The sequence below is a fragment of the Moschus berezovskii genome, chromosome 7 (assembly GCF_049115385.1).
Source record: "Moschus berezovskii isolate FMDL1 chromosome 7, NW_MosBer_1.0, whole genome shotgun sequence".
NCBI lineage: Eukaryota > Metazoa > Chordata > Mammalia > Artiodactyla > Moschidae > Moschus > Moschus berezovskii.
Window position 1 is genome coordinate 69,993,419 of NC_142466.1, and position 16,892 is coordinate 70,010,310.

General features: G+C 42.3%; 1 protein-coding gene across 4 annotated transcripts in view; it reads left to right on the forward strand.

Moving 5' to 3' along the window:
• TDRD7 (tudor domain containing 7) overlaps positions 1-16,892 on the forward strand; it is a 91,719-nt gene that overhangs the window by 45,559 nt on the left and 29,268 nt on the right. For all 4 annotated transcript variants that reach the window (XM_055427095.2, XM_055427096.2, XM_055427097.2 and 1 more), the window contains exons 7-8: positions 8,012-8,598; positions 14,581-14,767. In XM_055427095.2, the coding sequence (XP_055283070.2) occupies positions 8,012-8,598; positions 14,581-14,767 (774 nt within the window). The remainder of the gene's footprint in view (positions 1-8,011; positions 8,599-14,580; positions 14,768-16,892) is intronic.

Consider the following 16,892-nt stretch of genomic DNA (forward strand, 5'->3'; position numbering starts at 1 on the left):
CCCATGCTGCAGAGTTAGCAGGTGAATCTTCAGAGACTCAAAGGAGTTTGGCTTCAAGAACTTTACAGCACAGGTAAATTAGGAAGAGGTGAAGACTTCTTGGTATTAAGAGAGAATTTCTAGGCATATAGGATGAAAGCTTTTATTTTTTGAATGTGCAGAGCTCCTGAATTAGTTGATATTTTGAATCCTTGGGTCTCATATCTACCAAACCTAATCTGTCAACTCCAAACTTACAGAAACTCAGAGGGTTGTGAGAGAAATATCTCAAGTGGTGATTCCAAATGAGGCAGAAATCAAACTAAATACAATGAACTTGTGGAAATAGAATGTTTAAGACATGTTAGGTTCTAGAATATTCTGATGATCACCAGAGGAGATCATGCCAGTTCCCAGTCATGGGACTAGTGATATTTGGGGTGGATATCCAAAACCAAAGAAAGAATGTAGGGCCCAAAACAAAGAAAATGTAGAGGAAAATGGCAGGATTACGATCCTGAGTCTTCTATAGAACAGGAGGCATTTTGAGCCCCTTCTCAGGTATTTACCTGAGTTGAGTAGACTAAAGGAACTAGACGTTGTAAAAGCACCCTCTTGAGAGATCCAGTGGGAATATTTAGCAGCTGGTTATCACACTAAGGAAATAATAACAGCCATGTTTCAAGTAGCAGTTGACTTGGTCATTTGTGAAGGTCAGAAGACAGCTATTCGGTTTTGGGGGATGAGACAATAGAACATGTAAATCTGGTAAGATGTTCCCAAGCACAGTGAAGAGTGGACACCATACTGTAACCACATTCCAGCAATGTCTTGCCTTTGGAGAGATTCTCATAGGCTAGGGACAGGTATTGTAATAGGTGTATTTTCTAAGACAGTTGACCAGCAAATTAAAAAAAGACAAGACACATGCTGTGGAAGACAGGTGGTGATCACACTGGAATTCCAGAGAAAAACAAATTTTCACTTCCATGAAAAATTTAAGACTTTAAGTTGGAAAAATTATATTTGTCTTAAATTACATATATTTAAAAAAAAATATGAGTTTCATGATTTTTTTCCCTTTGAATTGAGTGACCTTTCAGCCATTCCCCAAAGATTGGCTAATGAAGTATGTGGATGGGGCATATTTTCAATGTCACTAAACTATCCATGAATATTTGTCTAACATGTTGAAGGACCTCTGAATCAACTGCAGTTAAGTGTCAGATTCAGTTCCTAAAGTCAGGTCTATGTTTAACCTTAGTAATTGCTAATTTGAATTTAAAGAGGCCAAATCACTAGCCAACAAAGTGGATTTAGGCATATAACCAACCTTCAAAAAGAAGTTAGTAAGAACTGTAAAGTGCCTGCAATTGAAGGAACTAGTCATTTTAGGGATTGGCAGTGGTGGGATAGGGTATCTACCTTAAACAATGAAAATTAAAATGCTGAGGAGACAAGTATACCTTCTAGATTAGATGATTCTTTGGCTATTGTTTGTATTTTGAATAAACTCAGGCTTATTGGTAAAAAATCTCTTTGATGGGCTGAGTGGCAAAGCTTAATATAAATGCTCCAGATGGAGCCCTGGAAGCTTCCTACTTAAAGGTGATTTTTAAACATTAGTCTGGAGTAAAGGCCAGAAAAATGTGAATTTTCCTCTTGCCTTGAACAAATTCACATCAAGTGGACCAAATTTTCATAACTTCTGTTAAGACAGTAAGCCCTAGTTGGAAGAACTCAGTGTATTGGTCATGTTTAGAGGTCATGCTTAGAGCTTTGACAAAGTACATTGTTAGGTAATTGGTTCTGATTACATCTGGAGCACAGATGGGAATGGAAGCTTTGGGGCCAAGAGTGGGGAAGGCTAGTAAACAAACATTGAAGTATCTCATATTCCCAGTTAACTCACTGGAAAGAAAAGGATCATAAAGCTAAAGAACTATTATCCTCATTTGGATCAGAAGCTATGTCAACAGTTGGTCATGGGGCTATTGAGAGTTATTTTAGATATGTAAGATGGGCTATATTCCACTGAAATTAGCCTCTGCCACCTAGTGAGAGAGTTCCAGAAAAACATCTACTTCTGCTTTATTGACTACACCAAAGCCTTTGACTGTGTGAATCACAGCAAACTGGAAAATTCTTTAAAATAAGAGAAACCAGACCACCTCACCTGCCTCCTGAGAAATCTGTATGCAGATCAAGAAGCAACAGTTAAAACTGGACATGAAATAACAGACTGGTTCCAAATCGGGAAAGGAGTACGTCAAGGCTGTATATATCACCCTGCTTATTTAACTTATATGCAGAATACATCATGAGAAATGCTGGACTGGATGAAGCACAAGCTGGAATCAAGATTGCTGGGAGAAATATCAATAACCTCAGATATGCAGATGACACCACCCTTATGACAGAAAGCAAAGAGTAACTAAAAAGCCTCTTGATGAAAGTGAAAGAGGAGAGTAAAAAATTCTGGCTTAAAACTCAACATTAAAAAAATGAAGATTATGGCATCCGATCCCATCATTTCATGGCAAATAGATGGGGAAACATTGGAAACAGTGACAGACTTTATTTTGGGGGGCTCCAAAATCACTGCAGATGGTGACTGAAGCCATGAAATCAAAAGACACTTGTCTCCTTGGAAGAAAAGTTACGACTGACCTAGACAGCTTATTAAAAATAAAGGCATTACTTTGCCATAAAAGGTCCGTCTAGTCAAAGCTATGGTTTTTCCAGTAGTCATGTATGGATGTGACAGTTGGACTATAAAGCAAGCTGAGCACCGAATTGATGCTTTTGAACTGTGGTGTTGGTGAAGACTCTTGAGAGTCCCTTGGACAGCAAGGAGATCCAACCAGTCCATCCTAAAGGAAATCGGCCCTGAATACTCATTGGAAGGACTGATGCTGAAGCTGAAACTCCAATACTTTGGCACCTGATGCAAAGAGCTGACTCATTGGAAAAGACCCTGATGCTGGGAAAGATTGAAGGAGGGAGGAGAAGGGGGTGACAGAGGATGAGATGGCTGGATGGCATCACCAACTCAATGGACAAGAGTTTGAGTAAACTCTAGGAGTTGGTGATGGACAGGGAGGCCTGGCATGCTGCATTCCATGGGGTCGCAAAGAGTCGGACACGACTAAGCGGCTGAACTGAACAGAGCCACTTTAGCAAAGGTGTTGCAGAGAGTTGAGAAGATGCTGCTCAGTGAATGCAGAGTACATCATGAGGAACGCTGGGCTGGAAGAAGCACAAGCTGGAATCAAGATTGCCGGGAGAAATATCAATAACCTCAGATATGCAGATGACACCACCTTTATGGCAGAAAGTGAAGAGGAACTAAAACGCCTCTTGATGAAAGTGAAAGAGGAGAGTGAAAAGGTTGGCTTGAAGCTCAACATTCAGAAAACAAAGATCATGGCATCTGATCCCATCACTTCATGGGAAATAGATGGGGAATCAGTGGAAACAGTGTCAGACTTTATTTTTTTGGGCTCCAAAATCACTGCGGATGCTGATTGCAGCCATGAAATTAAAAGACGCTTACTTCTTGGAAGGAAGGTTATGACCAACCTAGACAGCATACTAAAAAGCAGAGACATTACTTTGACAACAAAGGTCCGTCTCGTCAAGGCTATGGTTTTTCCCGTGGTCAAGTATGGATGTGAGAGTTGGACTGTGAAGAAAGCTGATCGCCGAAGAATTGATGCTTTTGAACTGTGGTGCTGGAGAAGACTCTTGAGAGTCCCTTGGACTGCAAGGAGATCCAGCCAGTACATTCTAAAGGAGATAATCCTGGGTGTTTATTGGAAGGACTGATGCTAAAGCTGAAACTCCAATACTTTGGCCACCTCATGCAACGAGTTGACTCATTGGAAAAGACTCTGATGCTGGGAGTGATTGGGGGCGGGAGGAGACGGGGAAGACAGAAAATGAGATGGCTGGATGGCATCACCGATTCAATGGACATGAGTTTGAGTGAACTCCAGGAGTTGGTGGTGGACAGGGAGGCCTGGCGTGCTGTGATTCATGGGGCCACAAAGAGTCGGTCACGACTGAGCGACTGAACAGAACGGAATGAAACGGAAGACTGAAGAAGGGTTTTAAGATGGACCCAGAAAGGTCAAGTGACTTTGGATAATGGAGGATTGCCATATCTAAATCTAAAATTATACAAACTGGGATTCTACATGATAATTGAATAACTCACGTAAAAATAGAATTCTGGTTTATTTTTTGCATTTTCTCAAAAAGTATGTTTTTCAAACTTCCTCTGGATACCTGATCTGTGTTCATGTATCTTAAGTGTCTTAAAGCACAATGAAGATTGGCATTTTAAGATACCATATATTAAAACATGAGTCTCTAGAGAGGTGGGCTACCCACTGAGAGCAAGATGAGGAGTGTCCCAGATATTTGTGTTTCTAGCCTTAACATTAAGGATACATCTAGAGTGTCTAGAGTACCATCTAGAGTGTCTCATAGTGTCAGCGGGAGTCCACCAGTGATGACGGGGAATGCCTGCAGATGCGGAACACAGACTATATTACTTCTGCTTTCATTGATGCTTCAAGTTTGTCAGGCATGGACCTTTCCCAGATCTAAGCACATATTGGCAGAAGAAGGAGGAGGAAAACCTAACATTTTACACGTATATTGGCATTCTTAAGATCTCCTCTTAGGTGTCATCCAGAAAAAAGGACTCTAATTTTATATTAAATTGACTTACGTCTTTTGACTTATTAAAGCTCTTCTCTGATAACAAGAGAATACCTTCTTTATGCATACATACAATTGACCCTTGAACAACACGGGGGGTTAGGGGCACCAACCTTATGTACAGTTGAAAACCCTTGTATAGCCTTGCTGCTGCTGCTAAGTCACTTCAGTCGTGTCCGACTCTGTGTGACCCCATAGATGGAAGCCTACCAGGCTCCCCCGTCCCTGGGATTCTCCAGGCAAGAACACTGGAGTGGGCTGCCATTTCCTTCTCCAATGTGTGAAAGTGGAAAGTGAAAAGTGAAAGTGAAGTCACTCAGTCGTGTCCGACCCTTAGCGACCCCACGGACTGCAGCCTACCAGGCTCCTCCATCCATGGGATTTTCTAGGCAAGAGTACTGGAGTGGCTTGCCATTGCTTTCTCCGTTGTATAGCCTTACAGCCCCCCATATCCACACTTGCCACATGTATTAGGCAGCGTTTGCTCCTGAATTTTCACAATCGAGATGCAATTCACACACCATCGAATGCATTTCAATTTGTTTTATTTATTTTTGGCTGTGCTACATCTTCATTGCTACGGATTGTCTAGAACTCTAGTGAAAGAAAGCTGCATGTAAGTGGACCTGTGAAGTTCAAACCTGTGTTATTCAGGGGCAAACTGTATTTATGGTCTCTCTTCCTAAGTATTACATAGAAAATTAGTAAATGAAGTCAATGTTACTTACTGACAGGCTACCTACCCAGCATACTTTAATAGTCTGTTCTTTTGGGAGAAGAGGTTATTTCTCATAAGCTTGCCTTATCACCTTAGTGGTCTGGGTAGCCTCCTAAGGGCTTAAATTTCAGCTAAGGTATAGGTGAATTCAGTTCAGTTCAGTTCAGTCGCTCAGTCGTGTCCGACTCTCCGCGACCCCATGAATCACAGCACGCCAGGCCTCCCTGTCCATCACCAACTCCCGGAGTACACTCAAACTCATGTCCACAGAGTCGGTGATGCCATCCAGCCATCTCATTCTCCGTCGTCCCCTTCTCCTCCCGCCCCCAACCTTTCCCAGCATCAGAGTCTTTTCCAGTGAGTCAACTCGTCTCATGAGGTGGCCAAAGTATTGGAGTTTCAGCTTTAGCATCAGTCCCTCCAATGAACATCCAGGATTGATCTCCTTTAGAATGGACTGGTTGGATCTCCTTGCAGTATAAGGGACTCTCAAGAGTCTTCTCCAACACCACAGTTCAAAAGCATCGATTCTTCGGCGATCAGCTTTCTTCACAGTCCAACTCTCACATCCATACATGACCACGGGAAAAACCATTGCCTTGACTAGACGGACCTTGGTCGGCAAAGTAATGTCTCTGCTTTTTAATATACTATCAAGGTTGGTCATAACTTTCCTTCCAAGGAGCAAGCGTCTTTTAATTTCATGGCTGCAATCAGCATCTGCAGTGATTTTGGAGCCCAAAAAAACAAAGTCTGACACTGTTTCCACTGTTTTTCCATCTATTTCCCATGAAGTGATGGGACCAGATGCCATGATCTTTGTTTTCTGAATGTTGAGCTTCAAGCCAACCTTTTCACTCTCCTCTTTCACTTTCATCAAGAGGCTTTTGAGTTCCTCTTCACTTTCTGCCATAAGGGTGGTGTCATCTGCATATCTGAGGTTATTGATATTTCTCCCAGCAATCTTGATTCCAGCTTGTGCTTCTTCCAGCCCAGCGTTCCTCATGATGTACTCTGCATATAAGTTAAATAAGCAAGGTGACAATATACAACCTTGACGCACTCCTTTTCCTATTTGGAACCAGTCTGTTGTTCCATGACCGGTTCTAACTGTTGCTTCCTGACCTGCATACAGGTTTCTCAAGAGGCAGGTCAGGTGGTCTGGGATTCCCATCTCTTTCAGAATGTTCCACAGTTTATTGTGATCCACACAGTCAAAGGCTTTGGCATAGTCAATGAAGCAGAAATAGATGTTTTTCTGAAACTCTTTTGCTTTCTCCATGATCCAGCGGATGTTGGCAATTTGATCTCTGGTGAATAGGATCTAACAAAATAGAAAATTTTCGGAGGGCTATGCATACTAATTTCTGTCTAATCAGAAGTTGAGAAACATTTTCTGTAAAGGACCAAGTAGTAAGGATTTTAGGCTTTGCAGGCCCATGAGCTGTGTGACTGTCACCCACAGTCTGGCACAACTACTTGACTCTGCCATTGGAGTGCCAGAGCAGCCATGTGCACTACGTAGAGCGTGGCTGGGTGCCAATAGAACTTTGTTGATGTACATTGAACTTCATTGTCATGTCACAAGTCATTCTTTTAGTTTTTTCCAACATTTTAAAAATAGAGGGAGGGACTTCCCTAGAGTTCCAGTGGTTAAGACTCTGTGCTTCCATTACAGGGGGTGTGGGTTTGATCCCCGGTTGGGGAACTAAGATCCTGCATGCCATACAGTGAGGCCAAAATAAATAAATAAAAGAAACACCTTTAAAAAGTATAAAAGTCATTCTTAGGTCACAGACTAGGCAAGAACAGGTGGCTTGCTGCATTGGGCTATAGCCTATAGTGTGTGACCCCTGGTCTAGAAGTAGCCAGGCTTAGAACTTGGGGAAATGGTACCATGCATGTTTTTCTTCTCCTCCTCCTCTTACATTAGGAGATGCCATCATGGCCATGCCTCTCTGGACTGTTGCGAAAAGAAAATTGGATTATATTACAAATGCTGGGCATTTTTAAGTCTTGTTCATTAGAGGGGCAACACTTTTAGTTCTTTCTAGTGTGGTGGTTGGAAAAAGTGTTCCTTACCTCTGGAGTGACCTTTTTCTACAAAATGAAAAGCTGAGGGTTTTCTCAGGATACTGCAGGAAGAAGAGAGCTAGCACTTCATTTTTGCCTGAATACTTCCAGCTTTCTTCCCAGTCGTTTATTCCTAACAGTCCTGATACCTTTCCATGGTTTCATTCCTCCTCATATTCTGTCAGTTTTCTAAGCTGTTGCTTTGGGTTTGTCAGAGAGAATGGATGAGATGTGGCGTACAAGGCAGAAGCGCCTGTGGTTTCCTAGGGTTGTTGGAAGTCAGATGCTTCACAGGGAGATCCATATTATTTCATTTCCCTGCCTCTTTCTGAAATGCGGTTCACAATCATGTTCACAAGTAAAGGCAGTGATTGAGAAGAGTAAAATGTACACTTTTGTGTTCTCTTCATTAATTTGAGAAGTGTTTTTCTCAAGGTTAAAATGCATTCACTTGTTTTCACATTGTTTATAGCCATTAAAATATCTGTAATTTGCTTTATTTAAAAATTTCAGGTGGAAAAACCTTGCAGTGGTGGTCAGGATTTACTTCTCTATCCAGCTAAGAGAAAGCAGCTTTTGAGAAGTGAACTGAATGCTGAAAAAGTGCCTCCATCCCCACTACCTGCTCCAAAACAAATACCACCACTCAAAGGGTGTCCAGCAGTTATGCCAGGAGACTTTAAAGAGAAAGTTGCAGAGCTGTTGGTGAAATACTCAAGTGGTCTTTGGGCCAGTGCACTCCCGAAAACATTTGAGGACATGTACAAAGTGAAATTACCCGAGGATGCCTTAAAAAATCTTGACTTGCTTTCTGACGTATGCACCATAGACTACATTTCTGGAAATCCCCAGAAGGCCATTCTCTATGCTAAACTTCCATCCCCCGCTGACAAAATCCTGAAGGATGCAGAGCAAGCACGTGGCAATTATAATATCAAGTCTATGGTTGAACAAGAATATTTGCAGATAGAAGAAAACATTGCTGAAAGTACGGACACCTTTATGGAGACTGTGACAATTCCTCCATTAATCATTCCATCTGAGACATCACCATCAGTCTTGGTGGTTGAGCTGAGCAACACAAATGAAGTGGTTATCAGGCAAGTTTATTTTCTAATTCTTTAGAATCCTGGTAAAAATCTCCGGGAGAAGGAAAGGGCAACCCACTCTAGTATTCTTGCTTGGAGAATTCCATGGACAGAGGAACCTGGCAGGCTACAGTTCATGGGGTTGCAAAGAGTCGGACACGACTGAGCAGCTAACACTTTCACTGTCACTACTGTTGCTACTTGGCTTTTCTTCACATGGGTGCTGGTTGAGGAAGAATAATATATTTATAGTTATAAATAGAGTTATAATGATTCTTAATATTTGTTAAATGTTCGAAATAACTATTTTGGAAGAAAAGATTTCTAACAGTTTTAAAAATTGGAATGATGATATGGTCTGAACCTGAAAAATCTATGTCAAAAGCTTAATAGTAACTATATGTTAATATGTCAAAAGCAATACCTAGTCCATAGTAAAAGCAACCACCCACAATGTAGGAAATATTGTTTAATCTGGAATTATGCAACATTTATGAAAAGTCAGAATAGCCAATCAGCATCTTCCTAGTGTAATATCAGATTAGCCCTCTGGTTTCTTGAGCCTTTTGTATTGCCTGGGAGAAGGAATTATTGCCTAAGTGGCTAATGATTATTGAAATTATAAACAAACAGTCCAGCTCCAGGTACTTGATGTGGACTTTTGGAGAAAATGTAGACTCAGTTCAGTTCAGTTGTTCAGTTGGTAAAGAATCTGCCTGCAACGCAGGAGACTCTGGTTCAATCCCTGGGTCGAGAAGCAGGAAGATCTGCTGGAGAAGGGAAAGACTACCCACTTCAGTATTCTGGCCTGGAGAATTCCACAGACTGTATGGTCCATGGGGTCGCAAAGAATCAGACATGACTGAGCGACTTTCACTTTCACTTTTTTTATCCAGCCCAGCATCTCGCATGATGTACTCTGCATACAAGTTAATAAGCAAGGTGACAGCATACAGCTTTGATGTACTCCTTTCCCAATTTGGAATACTCCATTGTTCCATGTCTGATTCTAACTGTTGCTTCTTGACCTGCGTACAGTTTTCTCAGGAGGCAGATGAGGTGGTCTGGTATTCCAATCTCTTTAAGAATTTTCCACTGTTGGTTGTGATCTACACAGTCAAAGGCTTTAGCGTAGTCAATGAAGCAGAAGTAGATGTTCTTCTGGAACTCTCCTGCTTTTTCTGTGATCCAACAGATGTTGGCAATTTGATCTCTGGTTCCTCTACCTTTTCTAAATCCAGTTTGAATATCTGGAAGTTCACGGTTCACATACTGTTGAAACCTAGCTTGGAGAATTTTGAGCATTACTTTGCTTGTGTTTGAGATGAGTGCAATTGTGCAGTAGTTTGAATATTCTTTGGCATTGCCTTTCTTTGGGATTGGAATGAAAACTGACCTTTTCCAGTCCTGTGGCTACTGTTGAGTTTTCCATATTTGTTGGCATATTGACACAGCATCATCTTTTAGAGTTTGAAATAGCTTAGCTGGAATTCCATCACCTCCACTAACTTTGTTTGTAGTGGTGCTTCATAAGGCCCACATGACTTCACATTCAAGGATGTCTGGCTCTAGGTGAGTGATCACACCATCATGGTTATCTGGGTCATGAAGATCTTTTTTGTATAGTCCTTCTGGGTATTCTTGCCACCTCTTTTTAATATCTTCTGCTTATTTTAAGTCCATACCATTTCTGTCCTTTATTGTGCCCATCTTTGCTTGAAATGTTCCCTTGGTATTTCTGATTTTCTTGAAAGATCTCTAGGCTTTACCATTCTATTGTTTTCCTCTATTTTTGCATTGACCACTTAGGGAGGCTTTCTTGTCTTTCCTTGCTGTTCTTTGGAACTCTGCATTCAAATGGATATATCTCTTCTCCTTTGCCTTTTTCTTCTCTTCTTTTCTCTGCTATTTGTAAGGCCTCCTCAGGAAACCATTTTGGTTTTTTGCATTTCTTCTTCTTGGGGTGTTTTTGGTCACCACCTCCTGTATAATGTTATGAACCTCGGTCCCTGGCTCTTTAGTCACTATATCTGTTAGCTCTAATCCCATGAATCTATTTGTCACTCCCAGTGTATAATCATAAGAGATTTGATTTAGGTCATACCTGAATGGTCTAGTGGTTTTCCCTACTTTCTTCAATTTAAGTCTGAATTTTGCATTAAGGTGTTTGTGATCTGAGCCACAGTCAGCTTCTGGTCTTGTTTTTTCTGACTATATAGAGCTTCTCAGTCCAGCTGCAAAGAATATAATCAGTCTGATTTCAGTATTGACCATCTGGTGATATCCATGTGTAGAATTGTCTCTTGTGTTGTTTTAAGAGGTTGTATGTTATAACCAGTGCGTTCTCTTAGAAAAATGCTGTTAGCCTTTGCCCTGCTTCATTTTGTTCTCCAAGACCAAGTTTGCTTGTTACTCCAGGTAATTCTTGACTTCCTACTTTTACATTCTAGTCCCCTGTGACGAAAAGGACATCTTTTTTTGGTGTTAGTTCTAACAGGTTTGTAGGTCTTCATAGAACCGTTCAACTTCAACTTCTTCAGCATTACTAGTTGGGGCATAGATTTGGAATACTGTGATATTGAATGGTTTACCCTGGAAACAAACAGAGATCATTCTGTATGTTCCTTGAGCCTTTTGATATCATTGCCTGTTTTATTGCCTAAGTGGCTAATTATTACTGAAATTATAAAAAAACAGTCCAGCTCCAGGCACTTGATGTGGACTTTTGGAGAAAATGTAGACTATATAGGAAATGAAAGATAGCAATTTGCCCTTTCTGACTTGGGATAAACAATAGGAACCAGTAGAGCTGGATCTCCAGAAGGAGCAGCCCAAGGTATGGCTGTGGATAGACAGACTGGGCAAAAGCTGAAGCAGAACAGGGTCCAGGCTCCTTCAACCAAAATGTCCCTTATGGTGTGGGCTCTCACTCCTCCTCAGGGTCATAGCTGAGCTGGGAAGACCCAAAGAAAGGCCACAAAGAATTGTGGCCAAGTTCTTTAATAAAATACTGCAGCAAAACTATTAAAGCTCTTCTATCTGAACAAACTAAGTCTGATAAAGAAGTGAGAATCAAGTATCTTTGGATGTTAAAACTCAAACATGCTGAAGCTTTGTTGAGGTCTGTTTTATATAGGGGTGGTAAATATATGGAGTTTTTATTTGAAAGTATGGCCTAAGGATAGAAAGAGCTTGCTGAGGGTTTGGCTTCCCACTGTGGGTCACTAATAAATTGAGGTAAAGGAACGATGTTGAGGAGCACATTGCTAACATTTACCATTTGACGTTATAAAGGAGAAAGTCTAAATCTGCTTCCTTGGCAGGATCCTTGGGTTTGTGTTTCTAGTATTCATTGGGGCCACTTTCAGAGACTAGTTACCCACCACTGGACTGGATCAATCATGTGATTTCTTACGTTTTTCCCAAGAGTTGGCAGGAATCTGGATCAGTTCCAAGACTTCAGTAGGAGGGTTCCAATCTATTCCAGGATGATTAGCTCCAGGGTCCTCTGGTTACCTGAATCTGCTTTTTCAGTATAAATTAGAATCCCAGTGTCAGCATTCTGTGTGTTCAGCAGGGTAGCAGGCAACCAGCAAGCATGGTAGGTGATATCTGCCCTCGGTCATTGGTATCCCGGCATCCCACTCGAGTACTTTTGCCTGGAAAATCCCATGGGCGGAGGAGCCTGGTAGGCTGTAGTCCATGAGGTCGCTAAGAGTCGGACACGACTGAGCGATTTCACTTTCACGCATTGGAGAAAGAAATGGCAACCCACTCCAGTGTTCTTGCCTGGAGAATCCCAGGGACGGCAGAGCCTGGTGGGCTGACATCTATGGGGTCGCACAGAGTCGGACACGACTGAAGCGACTTAGCAGCAGCAGCTACCCTGAAGACTTAGCAGATCCGGCAGGCTGAGCCCTCTTCTGTACCCATAGCTTTACCCAGGCAGGCAGTAGACTCTGGAAACTAGTAGGCTTATAACTCACAAAGTTACATGGAGGTGCTGTGGCGGAACCCTTAGGTCAAGTATGGGAATCTGTTGTAACCAATCTCAGAAGTTAACTTTGTATAACCTTTATTTGTGGCCCACCTAAGTTGGCCTACATAATTTGGGCATAATGACCTCATTCTTGCCACCACCCACTATTAAACCATCTGTAACATTACCTCCCTATCCCGCCCAAGGCATGTAGCTAGCATCATTCTCTGCTGGTGGCTGCAGAGAGCAAAAGCTGCCTGTGGAGCTCATGCTGCTTCTCACCACCTTCCTTCCTGGCAAGATCCCATGCTAGGCAAACCACCAAACTACAACTGGAGCCTAGGCCTCTGCCAGTGGAGCATCCAGGACTGCTTTGCTACCAGGAGTCCCCATGAGATTCCAGGTCCCAGAAATTGGGCACTCAGGCAGAGGTGAAGGTGTCCTAGGACACCCCAGAACCAGGAGTGCAGCCAGTACCTTAATATTTGTAGAGCTCAATAAACAAATAATAGAGTATGGAGTGAATAATATGCATATCATATGTGGGTTTAAAACAGCCTTTGCCTCCAAAAGAGGCATTATTTCCATTCTGTGTAGGGCTTTTAAAAGCTTCTTTTCTGCAAGTAACAAATAGGTTGACTCTAGTGTTTTCTGCCCTGCTAGTAGTTACCATGGAGAAGGCAATGGCAACCCATTCCAGTACTCTTGCCTGGAAAATCCCATGGATGGAGGAGCCTGGTGGACTGCAGTCCATAGGGTCAGGAAGAGTCGGACACGACTGAGCGACTTCACTTTCACTTTTCACTTTCATGCATTGGAAAAGGAAATGACAACCCACTCCAGTGTTCTTGCCTGGAGAATCCCAGGGACAGTGGAGCCTAGTGGGTTGCCATCTATGGGGTCACACAGTCGGACAAGACTGACGCAACTTAGCAGCTGCAGCAGTAGTTACCAAGAATATAGGAAGACACTCCTAAAGGAATAGTTTCTTAAAGCTCTAGTTAGGACTATTTGGGCCCCAAGTAGAAGCTGGAACAGTTCAGAAAGCCCTGTTCTTGTGGCATATCCCCCATCTCCCTGGCCAGGTGACTCTAGTATTGGTACAGCAAAACGTTCAGACTCAAAAGGCTTCATCCCGTGGCTGAGATAGCTCCTGTTACAGGAGCCACACTTGATTTGCCAGGTTTTCCATTCTGGAAGGAGGCCTTTGTTGAAATTGTCTCTGAGGACTTAAAGCCAAGGAAACAACAGCCTATGGCAGAAAAGAAAATAGTGAACTGGGACAAGGTGATTGCAGTTGTCAACAGCAGAAAATTATAGAAGGAGGTAGAAGAGTATCCTAAAAAATTTTTTTTTCTTAGGAAGCATACAAGGCATTTATCTAAAACATGTTATTTCTTTAAGGGTATCAGAACTCAGCATTTTGTTGTGATATTGTTCAGTAAGTTAGAGGGAGGGGTTGTCACATGATGTTGTTTATTTTCTAGGGTTTGTTTTTCTCTTGGAGAAGTTAAGTTTCATTGGTTTTTCAGAACTTGAGACTTGTCCATATGCACCTTAGTTAAGGCAGAACTATTAACTAGATTCTCTTCTAAGTAATCCACACAAATCTCCAGCAGCCCGAGTCAGAATCTCAGGTTGATTCCTGCTCGTCTGGCCTCCTCTGGTGTCTTCCTTTCCACTTTCTCTCTCCCTTCCCTTGAGTCTTCTCTCAGCCTAGTCCTTCTAAAACTCCTTAACAGCTTACTGTTACATCCGCGAGGTCACTGCATTGTTGAACATTTGCTCTGCTTTGTGGTGTGTTGGAGTTTTGTCTTGTTTTATGATCCACAGTATCACATTCTCCTTTTTCAAGATATAAATGTTTACTAAATCCACATTCTCCTCCCTGTTGATGTAAGCAAATCTGAGCATGGCACCAAAGATGACAGTAGAAAAACAGAGTAATATTAGTGAACTCCTGTAGCTTTCCTTCTTCCAGCTTGCTTCATCTGTGTTCTTTTCCTTTAATTCAGGTACGTGGGCAAAGACTACTCTGCTGCTCAAGAATTAATGGAAGATGAGATGAAGGAGTACTACAGTAAGAATTCTAAGGTCACCCCAGTCCGGACTGTGCAGGTTGGCCAGCTGCTGGCTGTAAATGCTGAAGAGGATGCTTGGTTACGAGCACAGGTCATTTCAATGGAGGAGGGCAAGATAAAGGCAAGCATTATGAAGACAAGCACATTATTTTTCAAATGAAAATATTGCTTCTAACTGTATTTAGTTTCCTCCAGAAGTTAAAAAGATAATATCTGTAAAAAAAATAATAATAATTATCCCTGTCAGCTTTTAAGTCAGTGATAGTTATATTATCTTAGAGTTTTAGTTTAAACGAAGAAAAAATTCTTCTCCATTGGAATACCATAACCCATGATATAATTAATCAGGAAAAAAACAAACAAACAAACCTGTATTCCTATTCCTTCAGTTCAGTTCAGTTCAGTCGCTCAGTCGTGTCCGACTCTTTGCGACCCCATGAATCACAGCACGCCAGGCCTTCCTGTCCATCACCAACTCCCGGAGTTCACTCAAACTCATGTCCATCGAGTCGGTGATGCCATCCAGCCATCTCATTCTCTGTCGTCCCTCCTCCTGCCCCCAATCCCGCCCAGCATCACACTCTTCTCCAGTGAGTCAACTCGTCGCATGAGGTGGCCAAAATATTGGAGTTTCAGCTTTAGCATCACTCCCTCCAATGAACACCCAGGATTGATCTCCTTTAGAATGGACTGGTTGGATCTCCTTGCAGTCCAAGGGACTCTCAAGAGTCTTCTCCAACACCACAGTTCAAAAGCAGCAATTCTTCGGCGATCAGCTTTCTTCACAGTCCAACTCTCACATCCATACATGACCACGGGAAAAGCCATAGCCTTGACTAGACGGACCTTGGTTGGCAAAGTAATGTCTCTGCTTTTTAATATGCTATCTAGGTTGGCCATAACTTTCCTTCCAAGGAGTAAGCGTCTTAATTTCCTGGCTGCAATCAGCAGCTGCAGTGATTTTGGAGCCCAAAAAAATAAAGTCTGACACTGTTTCCACTGTTTCCCCATCTATTTCCCCTGAAGTCCTATTCCTTAGGGTTACCTAATGAATACTGATCAGAGCTCTTGTAGGCTTCTTATCAAGGTCAGTACTTGGAAATGAGGGAAATCATACAGATTGGAAGAGATGACATTCTCTTCTCTCTTGCACAGCCAGCTGAGGGGAAGCCCAAATAAGACTTGACCATGCCCCAAGTCTTGCCCTCTTGGTCATCTCGGAAAGGTCAGAGGGCTCTTTCACTAGTCTTTTCCATCAGAGGCTCCAGTACTTCCAGACTTGGCTGCGTTCATGGTGACCAGCCCCTGCCCTGCTGCCTTTTCTTTCCTTTACCTTAGAGACCCAGAATGAGAACTTGCTTGTCAAGGCATAGTTTTGTCTAAACTTTGAAAATCAGGGTTAGCACACCTCAGAACACTTAGCACTGCAGGGGGTGAGCAGTCCAGATGACTAGGACCCCAATCAGTATGTGGCCCTGTCACTAGTGTGTGTTTAGTGAGAAACCTGAGTGATCTCTGGATGATGGGAAATAACTGTCCTAGATGTTAACTCAGCTTCAGTCCACTTCCTGACTGTTTCCCTGCCCTTAGGAAGTTCAAAATTTAGCTACTTGAAGGCACAGGGATTGCTTATGAAGAGAAGAACTGTACAAACCCTGATGATATGTTAAGACTGTGTCAGGGTTTATAATAAACACTGCAGATCCTCCATAAGGACATCCCCCAGTCTGAGATCTACAGGGCAAAAATCACTTGGGCCTCCCTTCCTTCCTTATCTCTGCTTTGGGAATTTAAACTCTGGGGTCAGTCAGACCTGAGTTTGAGTCCCAACTGTGCCACTTCTAGCTGTGTGACCTTGGGACTTCTCTGATTCCTTACCTATAAAATCAGACACTGTCATCATGCTAGTATCTGCCTGTTATACTTTTCATTCATTTTTTTCCATTGTCTTAGGGAAAGAGACAAAATTGACAAGGCTTGTCCTCGAGAAGCTTTTATGCTAGTAAGAGAAGACAGATAATGAACAAGTATACAGTAAATGAAAAGGCAGTGAAAAGCAGTGAAGGAAATAACCAGGGTGCTGCAATAGAAGATACCTGTGAAGGAAGGGATAAGCAGGGAGATGTTATCTGGTTTATTTGCTTCAAAGGTTGTTCCAGTGCCTATATGTGGGGCATAGGTTGTAGTGTAGGGCAAAGATCAAAAGTAAGACCAGGTGGCTGTTGTAGTAGCCAGCAGTTGCAACC